The sequence below is a fragment of the Chlorocebus sabaeus genome, chromosome 22, assembly GCF_047675955.1.
Source record: "Chlorocebus sabaeus isolate Y175 chromosome 22, mChlSab1.0.hap1, whole genome shotgun sequence".
Lineage (NCBI taxonomy): Eukaryota > Metazoa > Chordata > Mammalia > Primates > Cercopithecidae > Chlorocebus > Chlorocebus sabaeus.
This window is the reverse complement of record NC_132925.1, coordinates 45,549,472-45,571,705: the sequence shown is the minus strand read 5'-3', so window position 1 is coordinate 45,571,705 and position 22,234 is coordinate 45,549,472. Positions and strand designations below refer to the sequence as shown.

The 22,234-nt window shown below is 49.7% G+C and overlaps 1 protein-coding gene across 1 annotated transcript in view; it reads left to right on the top strand.

The window, feature by feature from the left end:
- The window catches only part of ALDH1L1 (aldehyde dehydrogenase 1 family member L1), an 84,855-nt gene that overhangs the window by 45,617 nt on the left and 17,004 nt on the right, over positions 1-22,234 (top strand). Inside the window, exons 10-16 of the mRNA XM_007985522.3 lie at positions 5,005-5,152; positions 6,072-6,191; positions 7,285-7,412; positions 11,452-11,602; positions 12,684-12,754; positions 17,260-17,365; positions 18,470-18,557. Coding sequence (XP_007983713.2) covers positions 5,005-5,152; positions 6,072-6,191; positions 7,285-7,412; positions 11,452-11,602; positions 12,684-12,754; positions 17,260-17,365; positions 18,470-18,557 — 812 coding nt within the window. The remainder of the gene's footprint in view (positions 1-5,004; positions 5,153-6,071; positions 6,192-7,284; positions 7,413-11,451; positions 11,603-12,683; positions 12,755-17,259; positions 17,366-18,469; positions 18,558-22,234) is intronic.

Sequence of the window (22,234 nt, the reverse complement as noted above, 5' to 3'; positions counted from 1 at the left end):
AGAGTAAATGCTGGCCTTATGGATGGAGTTGAAGAGGTGTTCTCTTTTCAGGTTTTTTGGAAGAATTTGAGAAAAAATGGTGTTAATTTCCCTTCTAATGTTTGGTAGAATTCACCAGTGAAACCATTCTGTCCTGGGCTTTTCTTTGCTGGAAAGATTTTGATTACTGATTCAGTTTCCTTACTAGTTACATATCTATTCAAATTTTCTATTTCTCCATGAGTGAGTTTTGGTAGATTGTATGTTTTTGGGAATTTGTTCACTTTACCTAGTTATCAAATCTGTTGCCATATAATTTATCATGTATTTTCTTATGATGCTTTTTATTTCTGTAAGATTGGTATAATGTCTCCCTTTGATTTCTCATTCTAGTAATTTGAGCCTTCACTTTGTGTGTCTTGGTCAGTCCAGCTAAAGGTTTGTTAATTTTGTTGATATTTTCAAGAAACCAAAATTTGATTTTGCTTATTTTCTGTATTGTTTTTCTGGTCTCTATTTCATTTGTTTCTGTTCTAATCTTTATTATTACTTCCTTCTTACAGTTTTGGGTTTAGATTGCTTTTTAATCTAGTTCCTTAAGGTGTACAACGTAGGTTACTGATTTGAAGACTTTATTCTTTTCTGATGTATGTATTTACACCTGTAAACACTTTCTTAGCACTACTTTCCCCGCATCTCATAAGTTTTGGTATGTTGTGTTTTTATTTTCCTTTGACTAAAGGTATTTTCTAGTTTCTCTTGTGTGTTCTTCTTTGACCCATTAATTGTTTAAGAGTGTGCTAGTTCATTTTCATATATTTGTGGATTTTCCAATTTTCTTTCTGTTATTGATTTCTAGTCTCATTCCATTTTGTAAGAGTTCAATATTTTTACATGTATTAAGACTTATTGTGTAGCCTAACAAATTATTTATCCTGAAGAATGTTCCATGTGCCCTTGAGAAGAATGTGTGCTCTGCTCTTCTTGAGCAGTGTTTTGTAAGTGTCTGACTGGTTTGTGGTGTTCAAGTGTCTTATTCTCTCAAGTTGTTCTATCCATTTTTGATAGTTGGGCATCTAAGTATCTAACTACTATTGTAGAAATGTCCATTTTTGCTTCATATATTTTAGGGCTGTGTTAGGTGTGTATGAATTTATAATTGTTATATCTCTTGCAGCATCAAACTTTGTATCAATATAATGTCCTTCTTTGTCTCTTGTAAACTTGTTAGATTTAAAGTCTCTCTTATGTTACCATTTGCATGGAATATTTTCTCCGTCCTTTTACTTCCAGCTCTTTTGTATCCTTATATCTAAGTGATTCTCTTGTAGCATATGTATGGATGCTGGGTTATATCCAGTCATCCAGTTTGTGCCTTCTCATGTTTAAACTTTAAATAGATTAAACAGGAGAGTTTAATCCATTTACATTTAACCTACTAACTAATAAATAAAGATTTATTTCTGCCATTTGTTTTCTGCATGTCCTATTTTTTTGTTCCTCGGTTTCTCTATACTGTCCTTTTTTTATTTGGTAATTTTTTTGTAGTGTATCACTTTGATTCCCTTGTTTCTTTTGCTGTATGTTTTTAGTTATTTCTGGGTTGTTACTTGGGAATTACAATTAACATCTTAAATTTATAACAAAGTAGTTTGAATAATATCAACCCAGCTTCAATTGTATACAAACACTCTCATTCTATACATCTCTTTTCCTTCCCCTTTTTAGTATTACTGTCACAGTATACATTTTTATACATTGTATACCCATTAATATATATTTAAAATTATTGTTTTATACACTTGCCTATTGTCATATAGGAAAAAGAGAGAAGTTACAACCCCAATAAAATGCAATAATATGGACTTTCATACTTACCTGTGTAGTGGCCTTTATCTGTGTTCTTTATTTTTAATTGTGTCATCAATTTACTGTCTGTATACTTTTATCTCAGCCTGAAAGACTCTTTTCAGCATTTCTTCTAGGGCAAGTCTACTGGTAATGAATTTCTTCAGCTTTTGTTTCTATAGAAATTTTTTTTTATTATTATTATACTTTAAGTTCTAGGGTACATGTGCACAACATGCAGGTTTGTTACATATGTATACATGTGCCATGTTGGTGTGCTGCACCCATTAACTCGTCATTTACATTAGGTATATCTCCTAATGCTATCCTTCCACCCTCCCACCACCCCACAATAGGACCCGGTATGTGATGTTTCCGTTCCCGTGTCCAAGTGATCTCATTGTTCAATTCCCACCTATGGGTGAGAACATGTGGTATTTGGTTTTCTGTTTTTGCGATAGTTTGCTGAGAATGATAGTTTCCAGCTGCATCCTTGTCCCTACAAAGGACACGAACTCATCCTTTTTATGGCTACATAGTATTCCATGGTGTATCTGTGCCACATTTTCTTAATCCAGTCTGTCACTGATGGACATTTGGGTTGATTCCAAGTCTTTGCTATTGTGAATAATGCCACAATAAACGTAAGTGTGCATGTGTCTTTATAGCAGCATGACTTATAATCATTTGGGTATATCCCCAGTAATGGGATGGTTGGGTCAAATGGTATTTCTAGTTCTAGATCCTTGAGGAATAGCCACACTGTTTTCCACAATGGTTGAACTAGATCTTAATTTATCTTTCATTCTTGAAAGATAGTTTTGATGGATATAGAATTCTTGGTTACCATTTTCCCCCAGAACTTTTAATATCCAACTGCTTTCAGACCTTAAAGGTATTTTATTGGAAGTCAGTTTTTAATCTTATCAAAGATCCCTTGTATATAACAAGCCGTTTCTCTCTTGCTACTCTCCAAATTATTTCTTTGTCTCTGGATTTCAGCAAGCTGGGTGTAATGTGCCTTGGTGTGGATCTCTTTGAATGTATCCTGCTTGGACTGCATTCATTGTACATCTTAGATGTGTATATTAATTTCTTTCCTCATGTTTGGGAACTTTGGGACCATTATTTCTTCAAATAAATATTTAGAGAAACTTTTTTCTCTTTTTCTCCCTGGAGCTCCTGTGAGTATGTTGGTATCCTTCATGGTATCCTATAAATCCTTCAGGCTCTTTTCATTTTTCTTCACTCTTTTTTCTTTCTGCTCCTCAGACTGGTTAATTTCAAGTTTGCTCATCTTTCCTTCAGCCTGCTCAAAACTACTGTTAAACTCCTTCAGTGAGTTTTTTGTTGGTTTGTTTCAGTTATTGTACTTGCCAGCCCAAGAGTTTCTGTTTGACTTGTTATTATAGTTTCTGTCACTTTATTCTCATTTGTTCGTACATCATTTTCTTGATTTCCTTTAGTTTTTCATCCATAATTTCCTTTAGTTCATTGAACATATTTAAGGCATTTGACATAATGTCTTTGACCAATAGTTCCAATATCTGATCTTCCTCGGGGATAGCTTCTTCAAATTCTTTTTTGTTCCTGTGAATGGACTCTTCTTTCCTAATTCTTCATATGTTTTGTAGATCTTTCTTGATCATAACTGGACATTTTGAGTGTTATGTTGTGGTAATTCTGGAAATATATTTCTCCCACTCATTAGGGATTATTGAACCTTCCTTGTTGAGAGCTAGAACCATCTGTTTGTGACTTTTCCAAATTATTTTTGCAAGGTGTGTTCCTTGTTGTGTGTTGTCACTGAACTTTCTGTTCCATTGTTCCTGCAGTCAGCCAGTGACCTGAGAAAGATTTCCATAAATGTCTGGCTACCAAAGTGGAGGGAAAGTATTGCCTTTTATAATCTCCTGGAAGCTACTTCAGCCTGTGAGGGTTGAAACAATGACTGCCAGCCTTTGTGATAGCCTGTCAGCAATCAAAAGGAGTATCAGTGCTCAGGACACAGTGCTGGTGGTCAGAGGACAAGGTCCTTATTACCCACCCTGGCTTCAGCAAGCTGCGCCTGGAATATGACCCAGCCCTGTTTCAAATTTTTGTGGCAGAGGTGGGAGGTGAGGGGTGGCAACCAATATCTTATGAGAGGCTGAAATTCACTGAAATTGATTGACATTTACCAGCTTCTTCACCAGTCTTTCTCCTTGGTGCTGAAAGTATTTGACTAGACCCCAGAGTTCCAACATATTTGGTTCATGTATGTTCCATGGTTATTTAGGTAAGGGGATACATTTTTGGAGCTTCCTATTCTGCCATCTGCTGTCTAGAGATAGGCTTTTATTTCTTTTGGGTAAATACTTAAGAGTGAAGTGGGAAGTATGTTTAATTCTTTAGAAACTGCTAAACTGCTTTCCAAAGTGGTAGTACCATTTACATCCCCACCAGCAGTGTGTGCAAGCTCCAGTTGCTCAGGGTACTACCTCTTTCCCAATAGTGGGAATGGTCAGGCTTTTAAATTTTAGATATTCTAATAAATATGAAGCTATATTCTATTGTGGTTTTAATTTGCATTTCCGCAGTGCCTAATGATGTTGATTGTCTTGTCATATTCTTATTTGCCATCCTTATTCCATATTTCTCCTTTTGAGAGGCATCTGTTCAATCTTTTGCTCATTTTTAATTAGATTGTTTGCTTTCTTACTATTGAGTTTTGAGGGTTCTTTATATATTCTGAATACAAGTCCTTTATCAGATAATGTGATGTGGAAACATTTTCTTCCAATCTGTGGCTTATGTTTTCATTCTTTTAACAGAGTTTTTTGGAGATTATTATTAATCTACTAATTATTGTTATTATTAGATGGGTCATCGTATTTAATCATCACAAAATAACAGAGAGTCTATTATTATTTCTGTTTTACAGGTGAAGAAATTAAGGCTTAGAGGAGTTAGTCATTTGCCCAAGGTCACAAATTAGAAAGTAATGAAGTGAGAATTTGAATGCAGGACCATCCGAGTCCACAGCCTGGGCCCTTTTCCCCAGTTCTGGGCTCATGGCTACCCCGTAGTGCTGGGATGGAGCCTCTCTGGGGTGTTTGGCCCCACTGCCCCTGCTGCTAGCGATGCAGGCCTGCCGAGCCCCTCCTGTGTCCCCATCTTTCCATCTCCTTCCTCCAGGCTGGTGGAGGAAGTGAAGGAGCTGTGTGATGGCCTGGAGTTAGAAAATGAAGATGTGTACATGGCAACCACCTTTGGGGACTTCATCCAGCTGTTAGTGAGGAAGCTGCGAGGGGATGATGAGGAGGGCGAGTGCAGCATTGACTACGTGAGTGCTGGGCCCTCCCTGTGGCAGGCCCTGCAGAGCCCTCAGGCAGCTGCATCTATGACTACATAAGACAAGGGGGAAACCTGGGCATTCAGAAAGCCAGGGCCCCAGGAGCCCACCCTTCAGTTTCCCACACTCTCCCTGCACCCAGGATAGCCGGGGGATGTCAGTACAGTGGGGCCAACTCCCAGAGGATGTTGCTGTCTGATGCTCAGGACATGGGCCAAACTCTGAGTCCCAAGGCATATGATCAAGATATTAAGAAGAGAGACTTTTAGTTCCCAGTAAGGAAACAAATAATCCTTACATTCAACTTGTGTGTATGGAAGTGTGATCAGTAATTGAAAATCTATTCTTTAAAGAGATTAAGAAATCTTCCCTGAGCTATCTTGGTAGACTGCCAACTCCCATAAGAATGGGCTTTGGTGTAGTTTGTTTGGCGGGTAGATTGGAACAAAAGTGGGTGAAGAAAGTACAGGGGGCCAAGGTGGACCCCACAGTGTCCTTGGGATTGAGGACAAATGACTGATGAACAGATTTCAGGAAGAGGATGGCATCCCAGAGGTACCTGCATTCAGGCAGAAATTGCCAATCCACGGGGATGTGAGTGGTGGGGGCTGCCAAGGGCCTCACTACCCACTGGCATTTCTTCTGTCTGAGAGTCCTTTTAGCCCATCCTGAGGAGGCTGAGGAACCAGCCCAAGGCGGCACAAGGAGTAGGTGGAAGCGCAGGGCTCCCACCAGGCAGCCTGGCCTCAGAGCCTGTCCTTCATCTCTGTCCTGCTCAGCTGTTACCCACATGCAGCTCTGAAGCCCCAGGAGGCCCCTGGGCAGTGCATGTGTGTGGCTGTGTGGTCCTCTGTGTATGCCTCCTGTGCCCTGCATGGGTTTGTGCTTGTCAGTGGGGCCTTTCTTTCAGGTGGAAATGGCAGTGAACAAGCGCACCCTCCACATGCCCCACCAGCTGTTCATCGGGGGGGCGTTCGTGGATGCCGATGGTGCCAAGACCTTTGAGACCATCAATCCCACCGATGGAAGTGTGAGTGCAGGCCCAGCGCCCCTTCTCCACATTCCCCAGCCTCCCTGTCCTTCCTTCCCTGCCCCCACTGGCCTCTCGGGGTCCTGACCCTGAGAGCCTCTGCTTGGACGTGTGCCTTTAAGAGGGACGGGAAAGGATGCCAGTTCATTTCCAACCAACCCTACTGCAGTGGAGTAGAGAGGAGGTGCAGGGTGGTAGTAGGAGGCAGGAGGGCTCAGAAGGGTCTTGCACCTGCTTCAGAGACTGGGAACAGAGTTCCTCCTACCCCAAGGAAGAAATTAGGCCACTGCCACACCTCCACACTTCAGCAGTAGCCCCAGTGTGAGAACTACCTTGTCTGATACTTGAGCCCTCCACCATTAGGACATTCTTCCTCAACTTGAGTCCCATGTTTGCTACTCTCTCTTGACTGTGACCTTGTGGCATCATGAACCAAAGCACGCCTATGGTAGATACACACATGAGCATATCTGAAACACAGGTTTCAAAGCCGGGCTTGCTCTTATGACCACACACTGATATTTTTCCATCCTGTCCATCCTATAGAATCAGCTGAGTCCTTGCAGAAGACAGAGAGCACACTCAACATGAGTCATTTGAGGGGAGTTAATGAAAGACTCATCTGCAAAGGGAGAAGGAGGGGGTAGGGACACAGGCAGGACAGTGCAGTGCCCTTGGGATGGAGCATCAGGAGGGGCTGAGGATGGGGCCTTGGCAGAAGGGGCATGGCTGTCTGTGGTGGCAGATAGGAGGCAATGGCTTTGCCCTCCCACCCCAGAACCCCACTGGCTCCCCTCACCACATCCAGCAGGCACCGAGGTGAAGGAACCTGCACGGATGGCACACTCAGAGCAGGAACAGGGTCAGGACCCTGGGGTGTAGACACACAAACAATCCTCTCCCCAGGCCCCCATCTTCCCTTCCTGTATAAGCCCTCCCAGGGCTGCCCTTTGGCCATGCTTCACCTCCACACCTGCCCATGTGGCTGGGGGCCACCTCAGTGGGGCCCCAGGAGGAGGCCAGGGAGGCAGGCAGGGGTGTCTGTGCGCAACTGGCTGAAAGAGAACTGGTCATGGCTTTGCTTCCACTATAGGTCATCTGCCGGGTATCCCTGGCCCAAGTCACCGACGTCGACAAGGCAGTGGCCGCAGCCAAGGATGCCTTTGAGAATGGACGGTGGGGGAAGATCAGCGCACGAGACCGGGGCCGGCTGCTGTACAGGTGGGAGCCCAACATGCACCTGCCAGCCACTGCCACCATCAGCTTCCGAGAAGGGGGTAGTGGGGGCCCTTTCTGTGGAGGCCCCTTTACCTGCCAGGAGGAGCTGGGTCCTGGGGAGGCCATGGGACCGAGGCCATCAGATGGACCAGGCTGGGGCTCCTTGCCTGAGGCTCAGAAAAGGCTTCTCAGAGGAAGGAATGGGAGAAACAGGAGGCATTTCAGCAGAGTGGCCTCAGGAGGTGCCTGGTGGAGGTGAGGAGGTGCGGAAGCCAAGGGCTGCTTCCAAAGTAGGTGCAGGGTGGGCCTCTGAGGCAGGCAAAGCACTTGCCTCGCCAGCCTGGGCTGGAGGGGACTTAGCTCCTGCACACAGAAGACAGCAAGGGCCAGAGAGGGGCTGGCCTGGTCTCTGCTTGCTCAGCCTGGCTCTGACTGCTGGAATCTACAGGTCTCACATTTTCTTTATTTAAAAAAAAAAAAAATTAAGCCAGAGAGAAAGGGGCCTTCTCTCTTTAGTTCCAGTTCAGACATCTTAGGCAAAAGGACTTATGATGACTTTAGCTTGTGACCACAGAGTGAGAGGGAGGCTCGGAAGAGAGGTGCTGCGCCCCTGGAACCACAGGGCCTGGCGGAAAGCAGCAGTCACCCTCACAGAGGCGGGGAGATGTTCCTGGAAGAAGGGAGGGTGCGGCCAGATGAGCCAAGAGCACAGGCGTCTCAGGGCCTGGCTCTTTCCTGGGGTCCTGGGAACCTCTAGGGGTATGAAGCCAGGTTATGGCGTGGTCCCAGCGAGGCTTCTCGCCTGGCAGGAGAGACCCTGCCTTGGCCTTGCAGTCAGAATGGCTTCTGTTTCTAGTATACTCCAGAGGCCATAAGAGCCGGGGCAGCCCAGCAGCAGGAAATGAGAGAGAAGAGTTGCAAGAACATGGTTTGCAAAACCTAATGGAGGTTAAGGTTGGGGCGGGGAGGGCTGTGGGAGCCAGGCATGCCCAGATTTTCGTAGGTTCCAGCCCCGTTTGCAAGCCCCTCAATTCTAGAAAGGCACTGGCCATGCCAAGCAGTCCCTAGAGCTCCTGGAGGTCAGGCAGAGCTGTGAAACAGGCACGCCAGGTGGTGGGAGAACCTCTGGCCTGGGCCGGGCATGCTTTTGGTGGACTGCATGGCCAACAGCGCACGTGGGGTCCCTCCCTGGGCCTCTGCTGCCATCTGGTGGTTTGTGTCATAAGAGATCCTACTCACCCACAATGACAGTGACGGGGGCACCCTGGGCAGCTGTAAGTGGACCCGTTCCTGCCCTGTGCAAACTCTCAGGCCCCATGGAGACCTGGGAGTGCCCATTACTGGTTCTGCCTCAGCTCAGCACAACAGAGGCTGGGTCTAGGTGTCCCGGAGGGGGCAGAACAGGAGCTCCCAGATAAATGGCTGCAGAGCACCCTGTCAGGGTGGTGGGACCACCGTTGGTGTTAGGGAACACGAAATTCACTGCAGGGATCAGACATTACACAATTGTGGAAGCTGGGAAGAAGGATCCAGAGGGAGAGTTAGACAAGGTTCCTAGGCAGTCCCCTGAACTCCTGGTGGACAGGATAGAACCTTCAGGAAGTAGGAGCAGCTATATCCAGCTGTCAAGTGGGGCCACAAAGAGGAGCTCTTGGGAAAGACCATGGGGGAGCTGCTGGCTCTGCCCAGATACCACTGTGGTCCATGGTCGAGAATCTGACGGTGGTCGATGCTGCTGGTGGTCAGTAGGGCTGGCTGAGCCTACTGGGCACCCCTGCATCTGCCCTGCAGACCTTCAGAGGGAGATGGCGGCAGCTTCACTTCTCCTGCACTGCTACCCTGGCACCCAGGGACCGGGCTCTGGGGAGTATGGGTGCCAGGGTGTCAATTCAGCAGCCTAACTGAGCTGACAATAGAACAGTCCTGCAAGGCAGCCTCTCAGAGCTTCCCGAATAGCGCACTCGGGTGATGGCTACTTTAGAAAAAGTGTCCTGGGAACTGGATTGATGACACAGCCATGTCACACACAGGTGGAATTGTCTAGAAATGTGGGGGATTCAAGGGATTGGGGCTGATGAAGGAGAAGGATGTGAGCACGGGAGGCATGGCACACCACAAGCTTTAGTGGGCTGCGGGTTGGGCAGGGTTGCGGAAGACCAGCGGTGAGACTATCCCGAGGCTGCCGTGTGGGCTGCATGTCTAGGTGACAACACAGAATGATGCAGCGGGAGCCTCTGGGTCTGAGGGCTGCTACGGGCAGTAGCAGCTTTCGCCTTATCACTGCAAGGCCCTATTTTATCAATGGGCAACAGCTGCTGCTTGAGGTTCCTCCGGGTGTGCAAAGCAGCAGGCCCTACGTGGCTAAAAACATACCTGTTTGGGCTACTTTAAGCCTAACTGGGCGTGGGGAAATTTGAGTTTGGTGCCAGCGGGCTTTGGAGCAAATGTGTCTCATTTATATAACAAAGAGGCAGCTCCTCTGTCCTCGCAGCTGGGGACCCCAGTCCTCTAATGGCCGCTGGATGGTGTTTTCACTTTTTTCCGTACCAATCGGTTTTTCTCAGAAACCGATTTACACATGGGCTCTTCTTGCCCAGGGTGGCCTCACTCAGTTAGTTTTATGCAGCAAACCTGAGCTGCATAAAACTAGCCCAGCAAAACTGGGCACGTGCTTCCCGCGTGCCCAGTGCTGTGCTGGAGCTGGGCGCTGCAGAGAGCAGGGAACTAGACAATGCCGTGCCTCCTGCAGCCTGGATTCCAGTGGGCAGGCAAATTGTGATGAAATTATCATCTACGTGAATGTCTGTTACAAACTGTGGTGGTGAGGGAGTGAAGAAAGGCAGAGGAGGTTATCAGAGGACGTGACAGGGAGCTCTGATCAGTCAGAACATGGGTGGGGATTCGGGTCGGCTTCCCAGAGGGTACGGCATTTGAATCCGTGTCTGAAGCAAGTACAGAAGGCTGGGAGGAGAAACAGGAGTGTGGAAAGAGGGTCCAGATGTGCAACACAGCCCCCCAAAAGCCCCAAGGCTGGAGGCCTGACTGACCTGAGCACCTGGAAGAGGCCGATGTGAGGAGGAGGAGGGAGGCAGAGGGGCTCGGCTCTCGCGGCCCCAGAATGAAATGGAAACAGGGCGGGGAGCTGCTCGGCCAGGCACAGAGTTGCAGATGCATCCTGAGTGGCAGGGACAGCTGCCACCGGTCCGGGTGGGTGTAGGCAGGTGAGGACCGGAGCAGGCCTGGGGTGCATGTGGGCTTTGTGGTGCCTGTGTGCAGAGGGGAGCAGTGTGGGAAACAGCTGGCATGCTTTGATCTCACACTTGCCTCTGGGCCCGAGCTGCCCTGTCTACAAGGCTGAGTTTGCTCTGGGCCTGTGGTCTCCACTTTCCCTGTCCACCCTCCCCCTAGGGGACGAGAGGTGCACCCTCATAACTTCCAGGCTGCCCAGAGCTACACATCCATCAGAATCAAGGGACAGCAACCCGACCTTGGCATGCTCAGACTGGAGCCGGTCTGTGTAAAAGCGCCAGCCCCGCCGTTGCTCCCTAGTCAGTCCTCCTGTGATGGGGATAGGGCCACCTCTCCACCTCTGGAGATGCCAGCCTCAGGAGCACGCCCCCACCACCTTGGTTTATTGGTGCTGGAAAGGCAGACGGCCTTTCTCCTGGTTCAAGTTTTCTGAAGACAGGAAGGGCGGCCTCTTGGGCCATAACCCCTTTGCTGTCTGCAGCAAGTGAGTGAATGCCTCTGTAGGGTAATTTCAGAGGAATAGGATAAAGTAGTGGATCCACAGATATTTCAGGAAGGAAGGGAGGGAAGAGCAAGGAAAGGAGAGAGGGACAGAGGGTGTCATCCTCACAGCCATCCAGTGGAGTAAATGGTGCTGGCCCATTGCATGGATCAGAAACAGAGGTCCTCACATCTGAGAGTGGCAGATCTGGGGTGGAGGGCAGGGCCCCAGCTCCTTGAAGAAGGGCTTGTGAGGGCAGACGAGGCTGTGCCAGGCCTGAGTCCACCTCCCACCTCCCCTCACCCTGGCCAGGTTGGCAGATCTCATGGAGCAGCACCAGGAGGAACTGGCCACCATTGAGGCCCTGGATGCGGGTGCCGTCTACACGCTGGCCCTGAAGACCCACGTGGGCATGTCCATCCAGACCTTCCGCTACTTTGCCGGCTGGTGCGACAAGATCCAGGTGGGGCCCAGGCTCCCACCAGTGTGAGCACACACAGACTGGCCCAGCCATATAGGGGAACTCCGAGGGCAGCACAGTAGTCTGCATGCTGCACAGCAAATGACCACAGCTGGTGGCTTGGAACAACACCCATTTATTAGCTTGTGGTTCTGCTGGTGGGAATTCCAGGAAGGCTGGGCTGGGTTCCATGCCGAGGTCTCACAAGGCCAAAGCTAAGGCGCTGGCTGAACTGGGCCTTATCTGGAGGCTCTGGGACAGAACCTATATCCGGGAGACTTCTGGTGTTGATAGAGTTCAGTTCCATGCGGTTGCAGGGCTGAGGGTGCAGGTCCTTCCTGGCTTCAGGTCCCTGCCCAAGGCACTCTATCTCCCAGCGGCAGCAGGTCACTGTCGGGCTTGGGATCCCTGTGACACTCTCTTCTGCCTGCTTTGCTGGGGGCTTCTGCAGTTATTCTGGGTTCATGGGCACCATGTCCCTGCCCTAAGGTCAACAGGGACAGTCAACACCATCACAGGAGGGAGTGCTCACCATATCTTCAGGCCCCCGTCATCAGTTGTGGAATCTGAGGGCCATTTGTAGAGGCTCCCTGGGGAGACTCACCCCTGCAGGGCTCATAGTATCTCTGCCAGGTCTGGGCTCCATAGTTCCTCCTCTCCACCAGGGCATGACAGCGACAAGGGAGGTGGGCTGCTTGGTTACCACCCCCACTCTGCTGCCATGTAGCTTCTGGCTGCAGCTGGCCCCAGGCCTGGGCCTCCTACACATGCTCAACTACTTAGAGCTGTGGGGAGAGGGGCACCCGGCCCCGCCCCCACCCTCACCCTTTCTTTCTCCAATGCCAAAGCTAGAGGCTTTGCTGGTACCAGCACCAGTTTCCACCCAAAGGCTCTGCCTGCCAGGCTCAGGGTGGAGCAAACACCTTGCCCCTCCGGCTGCCCTCCTGCCTGTCTCTCAAGCCTCAGGTCACACCTAAGCTGGTGGCTTTGACTTCCTCCTGGAGCCACTGGGGGAGACTGGTTGCCCAGAGGGGAAGGAGTGTGGACCCTGGGCCCCTGGGTGACTGCCCCGTTCCTCTTCCAGGGCTCCACCATCCCCATCAACCAGGCCAGACCCAACCGCAACCTGACCTTGACCAGGAAGGAGCCTGTCGGGTGAGTCCCTGCCCAGGGCGAGGTGCAGCTTCGCGGTGCTTTCCACACAGTACACGGGGCTATAGCACACAGCCTGCGGGAGCTCACAGCACCCTGTGCATATGTCTACCAAACAGCCATCCATGTGCTTCTACAGCACCTGCTCCATACCAGGCATTGTTGTAAGGACTTGAGGGCAATTGTATTTAATCCCCCAGTAACACTGGATCAGACCAGTCCAGGGTGGGAAACAAGAGTAAACCCAAAAAATGTCCAAAATGGGAATGGTGGTCAGTGTTCATAAAGATAAGGAACTCCTGCACAGCACTGAGGAACAGGAAGCATAGAACAAAGGAGGAACAGTCAGAGGATGAGAGCCGCTCAGCAGGAGGAGTGCAGACCCTGCCGGACGTCAAGCATGTAGGCACCGGGAAATGAACCTGGTGTGAGGCACCTCATCTTGCCACCCAGTGGCCCCAGGGCAGGAGTGGGGAGAAAGGCTTGGAACACAGCCACAGGGTTCTGGGTTTACCCTGCCAGTGGAAACTGGGAAGTGACCACTCGAGGCCATACGTCCTGATCTGGCCCCAGTCCTGGTGAGAGTCACTCACATGCGTGCCTGAGGAGGCTCACCCAAGAGTGCATGGCCACTGTGCTTGGCTGGTGATAGCAAACACCAGAGTGGCAGGTGCTGGCGCAGCCCTGATCCGTGATTTGCGCTGGGAACACACATGCAGCTGAACCTAGAGAGCCCCAGCCCTGGGTCAACCCTTACTGTGCCTGCACATGGTGCCAGAGGAGGGCCCGGCCAGGGTGACCCGGGAGCAGGGCCCAGCTGGCATCAGCACCACAGTCATTCCCACCTGCTCTGTGCCCCTTACAGGGTAGGGGACCTCACAGCTGTGGGCATGGCCAAAGGCCCCTCAGCTCCACCTGAATGTGAGAGTGTTTGCAAGGAGAACATGCTCCAATGTCCCTGTGTCACTGCCAGCTCATGCAGATGAACAATCAAGTCCTCAGGCACAGGCTGGAGGAGGCTCCTGTGGGAAAGTGGGCTGTGGACCAGGAAACCTCTCACTCCAGAACCCCAGAGCGGAGCCAGGCTGCAGGTGGAGGCATCGCCTCCAGGGTCCCCACAGAGGACATCAGGCAATGTCTGCACGTGGTTTTGGTTGTCCCAACAGAGGAGGTGATACAGGACAGCCCCCCACAACAAAGAACTGCCCCACCCCAAATGTCAGTGGTGTGGAGGCCGAGAAACCCTGCTATGGGGCAGTGGTCAGAGACCCTTGTCATGCTTTGAGAGGGGCTGGGCTGGGCAGAGTGAGTCATGGCCCACCTGGGGCCACAGGTCAGAGCCACACTTGGGTCTGTGAGGCTGCCCACCCTCCCAGCTGCCAGCATGGGATGGGGGGGTGTCCACCCCCATCAGACTGAGGAGGAAACAGACACTCTGTCACCCAGAAGCATCCCTGTGTCACCCTGTGAGGCTGGCCTTGGACCCAGGACTCTGGGCGCCCGGTCAGCACCCCAGTGTGAACACATCCTGCCCTGGGGCCTGGTACAAGCAGCTCACACAGACCAGGGCTCGCCCAAAGGCAGGCAGGCAGGGCCACTGCTGACCACGCACCTGGCAGGCTGTGATTCTGGAACTAATGGTTTCTGCCTGGCAGGGAGGCCACCAGGACCTCTGGGCTTCCCCCCTCCCCACCTTCACAGGGGACCTCGCCTCAGTGGGAATGTTCTGGAGCTGGAACCCAAGGTTGGAATCCCAGCTCCTCCCCTTTCTAGGGCAAGCTCCCAGCCTGTCTGTACTCAGTCTCCCCAACTGTCAAATGGTAATAAAACAGTCCTGTCCTCACTGAGTTGTTTTGATGGGTGAGTGTCAGGTGTCCAGGGCATGGTGTGCTGTGAAGGAGTTAGGAGGGCTAGGTGAGGAAGCCATGCAGGGCCGGGCCTCCTGGGTGATGGGGCTAAGAGGAGAATTCTGTATGTGGTTCTGAGAAGGAGCAGAGTCCAGCTCTTTCGGATGTTCGTATTAGGAAATTCACAAGAGACTGTCACAGATCCACTCGGAATCCTCTGGTGGCTTTCCAATGCCCTTGACATGGAATCAAACTCCTCGATTGACCTTGCAATCCGGGCCTGGTATCCTGGCCCCCTCCCCAGTCCACTGTGGTTGGCTGTGCTGGCCTCGCAGATCCTGGGCCCTCCACACTCGTGCGCCGCTGAGCACTTGCACCTCTGTCCCACCTCCAGCCCTCACCAGCTGTCCTCCAGCTCTCATCTGTGATGCATCCCTGAGACCTCTGCTCCCAGCCTGCCCTCTCTAATCTATAACCCCATTTTATTATCTGTGTGACTATTCAGACTGATGCTGCCCTATGCCCATGCCTGTCATCATCCCAGCACACCTGCAGGGTCCCATACATAGTGCAGAATGACTGAGTGACCGGACCTAGAGGACCCCAGCCCTGGGTCCACCCTCACTGGGCCTGCACGCGGTGGCAGAGGAGGGCCTGGCCAGGGTGAGGGGCTGCCCATCTCCTCCCCTGGCCAGTGCCACAGCAAACTCAGCAGTGAGGCTGTAGCTGCCTCATGGGGAGCCCTATCCCCTCATGTCCTCAGCCGCATCCTGGCCCAACAGCCGCTGGAGATCCCTAGTGATCCACGTTTCTTGGGGACACCAAGAAAGCTTGCTTGGTGTCCCCTGCCCAGGCCCCATGCTCCCAAGAGAGAGAAGGAACTCCACCCTCCACCCTCACCATCCACGCAGCTCCCCAGGAGCATCAGAGGGCAGAGGAGGGACAGGCTCAGGGGTGCACAGCAGGAGAATGGCCCCAAGGGAGGGAGGGACAGTCCTAAGACCCACGGGGTGGTTGTCCACTCAGTCCACTCAGTCTCCCACTAAGAAAGGCCAGTAGGAATCAGAGGCGGTAAGGCCAATGAAGGTCGGTTCTCACAGCAACTGGGCAGGGAGGATTCACCTAGACCTGGGTCCCACAGCCCTGCTCCTTTGACCCTGTGCCAGGGCCGGCTCTGCACGCTCCAGTTCCAGGATTTGGCCTTTCCCCTAACCAGTGAGTGTGGGAGTCAGCTCTGGCTGCTGTAGAAGGGACCACCAAACCAGGGCTTAATCAACGGAAACTTGTCTCACGGTTCTGGGAGCTGGAAGTCTGAGGTCAGATGTGGGCAGAGCTGGTTCCACATGAGGGCTGTGAGAGTCTGTCCTGACCTCTCTCCTGGCCTCTGGTGGCTGCTGGCGACCTCTGGCCTTCCTTGGCTTGCAGGGAGCCCCCATCTCTGCCTCATGCCCTCTTGGCATTCCCACTGTGAGAGTCTATCTCTCCATGTGGTGTTCTTTGTATGAGGACAGCATTCCAGCTGGATTGGGGGCCCCCCTACCCCGGTGCTACCACATGCTAATTAGTTACAACGCAGCCGTCTGGTCTCCAAGCAAGGGCATGCCCTTAGACTCTGGAGATTATGGCTTCAGCATATGAATTGGGGAGTGGGGGCACAATTCAGCGCATAACTGTGGGGCTTTTCTGATGTGTTTTCTTTTCCGAGCTCCCCTCAGCCCCCTTCACTGTAACCAATGGCCTCACCCTGCTCCCTGGGAACACTCAGCAGCCTGTGCTGTGCTCCCAATCTCCTGGGTGCGTGTGGGATGTGGGGTGGCTCCCCTACCCTCTCAGTGCCCCCCGCTGCTCCCCCATGATGCCTCCTGCCCACCATCTGGGTCTGACTAAGCAGCTGTGTTTTGGGGAAACACCCTGTGATGGTGGTGGGGTGGTGACAGCACAGCCCATGGTCTGCGGGGCTCTGTGTGGATGTCCTCATCTAACTGTCCAGCCTTCACCCAGAGTGGTGCTATATGGGGCGAAGGCAGGGCCATGCAGGATTCATACCCGGCCAGTGTGCCAGCTGGTCCCTGGGACTCTGCGGCCCCCCCAGTGCCCACGGTGCTCTGAGTGTGAAACACCTGTGTCCGTCCAGAGGCTCGCTCTGGAACCCAGGGTGGTGCTGACACTGGGCACCATGGCTTCACACAGAGCACCCTGAAGCTATCAGTGCTGGCTTGCCAACTCTGTCTTCTCTTCTTGAGGACTGACACCTGGCTTCACACTCTGGAGGACCCTCTCCAGGCCCTCCTGACCCACCCCTGGTGACCCCTGACCCTCATTAGGTCCCCCTGGCTTGCGTCCTCACCTGTGCCTGCTCACCATCACCCTCTCTCATTGCCTGTGCCCCAGACAGTTCCACAACTTCCATCAGAAACGGTCCAGTGTCCCATGCCATCCTGTCCTGCTAGGAAGAAGGGCTGCTGCCAGACCAATTCTTAATGTAGTATCTAGGACAGAAAGAGGAGGCGTGAGCTGCCTCTCAGAGGGACCTTGAGTGTCTTATCAGGAAGCCTGGTTTTGAGAGTGGATGTCAGGCCCTGGGTGAGGGGGAGGGAACTGGCAGGTCACTGTGGGCCTGGTGGAGAAGAGAGACAAAGGCCAACCTCTTTTGTGTGGCAGGGTTTGTGGCATCATCATCCCCTGGAACTATCCCCTGATGATGCTGTCCTGGAAGACAGCTGCCTGCCTGGCTGCCGGGAACACAGTGGTGATCAAGCCTGCTCAGGTGAGCGTGGGCTCACTCCAGACAGGGCCTGCGGGCCACAGAGAGGACCAGGAACTAACTCTATAAGGGAGGAAGGGAAGGGCCTCTCTTGGCCACACGGGCACTGGACAAAGGGTCCTGCTAATGCCAGCTGCTCTCCATGGCCCTGCTCTCAGTGGGCAGAGGCGTACGTGGCAGGCAGAACTCTCCAAAGCAGACTCTTTTGCAGCCACGGCTGCTTGAGGCCAGCTGGCTGTGCTGGAACTTGCAGCTGCTCAGGTGAGCAGAGGCAGGGATTTCGGCACTCTGGATTCACGGGGCAGAAACCAGGCCCCGTACTCTAAGACAGCCTGAGTAGTCTATCCATAAAGATGGTGCCATGTCTCTTATGTGGCTTTTGAGACCAGAAGTCCTGGAGGGAAGCGAGGTGAGTGGTGGGATTCGTGACCCTCATCCCTGCACAGAGAAGCTATGCAGTGTGGTGTCTGAGAGGTGTAGGTGGGGGAGTAGAGGCGGGATGTCAAGGGTCATCTGTACATTGGCAATGACAGCCTGCCCGCTGCCTGCCTCCCAGGATGGTGCATGACATGGCAGGGATGGTGTGCCCAGGAGGGCACACACTCACCAGCTTCTTTGGAGTAATTTCACAGCAAGGGCATTGATGTAATGAAAAACAATAATGATGGCTGACATTGATAGTATTTACCCTGAGTCAGGCGTGCCTCAAGCATTTCAACATGTACCACAAATTAGATAGTAATTTACATACATTTGCTTATTTAAGCATCACAACAACCCTCTGAAGAGACCTTAACCTCTGGCTTTAGAAACTTATGCTGTGCAGAAGGGAACCCAGGCCTGGCTGGGGGCTGGAGCCCTGCCAGGAGGAGAAGCTAGGGCACCAGAGGTTGGCCCACCCTGATTCCCAGCTGGTGCTGTGGGCATGCTGGCTGGACAGGCAGGGCCCCCTCTAGTGGCTTTCCTGGGGTCTTCCTGGTGCCACAGTCTGCAGCTACTCCTCCCTGCTTGCTGCTGGGCTGCTGGGAGAGGAAGGCAGGGAGGGAAGGCAGAGCCCCACTTTCAAAAACCTCCTTACCCAGTCTCCTTTCCTGGCCCCACACCCAGGTGACCCCACTCACTGCCTTGAAGTTTGCAGAGCTGACATTGAAGGCTGGCATTCCCAAAGGTGTGGTCAACGTCCTTCCAGGATCTGGTAAGAGCCATGGTCAGGGGCAGGGCTAGGGCTTCCAGCAGCTGGAGATGCCATTGGGTAGAGCAGGCCCTACTGGATAGGGGCATGAGGGCAGAGCAGCCTGGGGAGAGCCCAGGTGGGGGCCAGCCTGTGGCAAAGGAGGCTGCTCCCATGGGGGAGAGCGCCTGCACTCTGGAAGGGTCTTCAGATGCCACAGCTGAATGTGTTCCATTGTGTGAGTGTGTGTGTGTGTGTATGTGTGTGTCTGCGCGCCCTGGAGTAAAGTTGTTACTTGGGAGTTATCTGCCCTTGGAAGTTTGAGAGAATTTTTCTGTAGAACATTTCAGGCTTAGAGCATTTAGGGAGGTCATACATGAATTACTTTTTAAGTTTCTGTTGTGTTTAGTGGTCTGGTTTATGGAAAAGTCCCTTCTTATGCAGATTTTAAATGTATTAGCATGAAGTTGTATATCATAATCTCTCATAATTTTTATTTCCTTTTTGGATTTTCCTTTTGATTGTTATAATACATTCTTTATATTTTTCCTTTTTCTCTCTCTTTTTAAGTTGATTAAATTGGTGGAAAGTTATTGCCTGTCTCCATCCTCCACCCTAAAAAAATCAAATACAGTTCCTCGATTTCCTTACCTTTTCCATTGCTATTTTTCTAGTTTCCCCCTGCTTTTATTGTTCTCTTCTGTGTTCTCCTGAATGGTTCTTCTATTTTTTTTTTCTTTTGTAGCTTTTTGGGTGGAAAATTTAGTTCATTAATTTTTTTCTGGTTCAGATAAGGAAAGCATTTGAAAGAGTTTTGGTGATGGCCAGGCACAGTGGCTCACGCCTGTAATCCCAGCACTTTGGGAGGTCGAGGTGGGTGGATCACCTGAGGTCAGGAATTCAAGACCAGCCTGGCCAACATGGTGAAACCCGTCTCTATTAAAAATACAAAAATTAGCTGGGCATGGTGGCAGGTGCTTGTAACCTCCGCTACTCTGGAGGCTGAGGCATGAGAATCACTTGAACCTGGGAGGTAGAGTTTGCAGTGATCTGAGATCGTGCCACTGTACTTCAGCCTGGGTGACAGAGCGAGACTCTGTCTCGAAAAAAAAAAAAAGGTTTGATTACACCTCACACCTTGTGACTGACACTTTTATCATTATAAAAGCCCCATTTATCTTTCATGATAGTTTTTGTGTTAAAGTCAATTCTGTCTAAGTATTACCACACTAGCTTTCAAATGGTTGCTGTTGGTTGACATGATATATATTTTTACATTCTTTTACTTTCAACCCGTTCATAGTTTTGAATCTAAAATGTGCCATATATAACATATAGTTGGATCTTGTTTTTTATCCAGTCTCATAATCTCTGCCTTTGACTGGAGACTTTACATTAATGTTAATATTGATACAGTGGGTTTACCATTTTACTTTTCATTTTATATGAGTCTGCTGTCTTTTTTCCCTCTGTTTCTCCTGCTGTACTACTTTCTTTTGCATTAAGTGAATATTTCCGAGCATAACATTTTAATGCTTTCAATAATTATTTTCAGTATACATTTGTAGTTATTTTCTTAGTGGTTATTCTAGGACTTATCACATACTTATCAAAATCAACTTCAGATTTATATGAACTTAATCCCAGTGAAAGGTACAAATGTTACTTCTGGATAGGTCTGTTATCTTCTCCCTGTTTGTGCTAGGATCATGTATTTTTGTACACATAGAACATCTTTATATGTTACAAACCCAATAATACATTACTACATATATTACTTTATATAATTTTACATCTACTAAAGAAGTTGAGGAAAGAAAGGAGAACAAGTCCCTATGTGCAGAGTCTATGTTATCCGACTCACAAGTTCTGGTCCTCTTCAGCTGGTCCTATGGACTTGAACTGCTATCTGGTGTCATTACCTTACTCCATTTAAGTTTTATTCTCACCTGCTTCCTTTCTGCTTTTATTGTCCAATATAGTACATTTCTATTTGTTACCCCACAATTATACTATTACATATATTATCATTTTATACAATTGCTATTTAAATCAGTTAAGAGAAGAAAGCAAATAAAATATGCATTGATACTGTTTTTATAATTACCTAATTACCTTTACAGTGCTCCTTGCTTTTTCCTGTGGATTCTGACTACTGTCTGTAGTCACTTGTTTTTAGCTTGAAGAACTTCTTTTAGTATTTCCTATAAGGTGGGTCTGCTAACAACAGATTATCTCAGTTTTTGTTTATCTGGCAATATCCTTATTTGCCTCTACTTTTTGAAACACAGTATTGCTAGACGTAAGATTCTGGGTTGACAGTCTTGTTCTTTCTTTGCACTTGTTCTGTCTTGCATTTTGAATACAGTCATGCACTGTCTTCTCCGTCTGGCACACCTGGGGTAGATTCTTCCCCTTATGAGTGCTGTCTGGGTGGAGGAAGGGGCCACAGCATCTTAGCCATAGTCACCAAGGACTTAGCTTCTGCAACTGAGAGTTGGCGGAGAGGAGAGGCCTTGGTGGCCTGCACCCACTGGTGGATGCCAGCTTCCTTTGCTGGGAGCTGAGAGGGAAAGGAGCGTTGCCTTCCTGGCCACACCTGCGTGGAGTGGAGCTTTTCTCAAGGGGAGGGAGCAGACTGTGCCTTCAGTGTCGCAGACTTTCCCTGCCCTTACTGAGAGTCGGATTTTCTTGAAGAATGTTTTTCCATTTGTTGTATTCCCTTAGAAAAATTTCCAGGGAGTTTAAGTGGTTGTTTTTAGATCATCTTCACCAGGATAGTGGTTTCCCTGGGGAATTGACCGCAGGGCTCCTCAAGCTGGCCTTCCGGAAATGCACTCCTGCCTCATGCCTTTTGAGCAGGTTGTGTTCATGTTTTTATTATTGTTAAATATCATATAGTTGTAGTTTTGGTCTTCTCTCTAACACAGTAAGTAAAAAGAGATTTTAATACTATTGCCAAGTTGTTTTTTGTCTAAAATTTAAAATTCTGTTTTTATATTTCTACTTGTATTATGTCATGATCAGAGACTATGGCCTGTATGTGAGTTTGCCAGGGCTGCTGTCACCAAGCACTGCAAATCGAGTGGCATAAACCACTGCAAGGCAGCGCCTCACAGCTCTGGAGGCTACGAGTCTGGATGGAAGGTGTTAGCAGGGCCATGCTCCATCTGAAAGGTTCTAGGGAAGAGTTCTTCTTTGGCTCCTCCTAGCTTGTAGAAGCATCATCCCAATCTGTGCTTTCATCTTGACATGGCATTTCCCTGAAGGTGTGGTGTCTATGCCCAAATCTCCCATTTTTATAAGAACACCAGTCATTTTGGATCAGGGCCCACCCCAGTGATGTCATCTTAACTAATTTTACCTGTTAAGGTAAAATTCATCTCCAAATAAGGCCACATTGTGAGGTGCTGGGGGTTAGGATGGTGACCTATGAATTTCTAGTGAGTGGTTGGGGGAGGCACAGTCCAACACGTAGCAGCTTGTAAAAATCCTGTTTTCTAAAATGGAGAATTTCTGTGGTCTGATATATGATACCTTTTTGGAAATATTTCTTAAATAGCCTAAGAAAGTGTTGTTATTTTTGTTACTATTATTATTATTACTAGTAAATAGACTTTATTTTAGAGCAGTTTTAGATTGATAGCAAAATTGAGCAGAAAGTACAGAGTCCCTATATACCACCTGCCCCAACACAGACA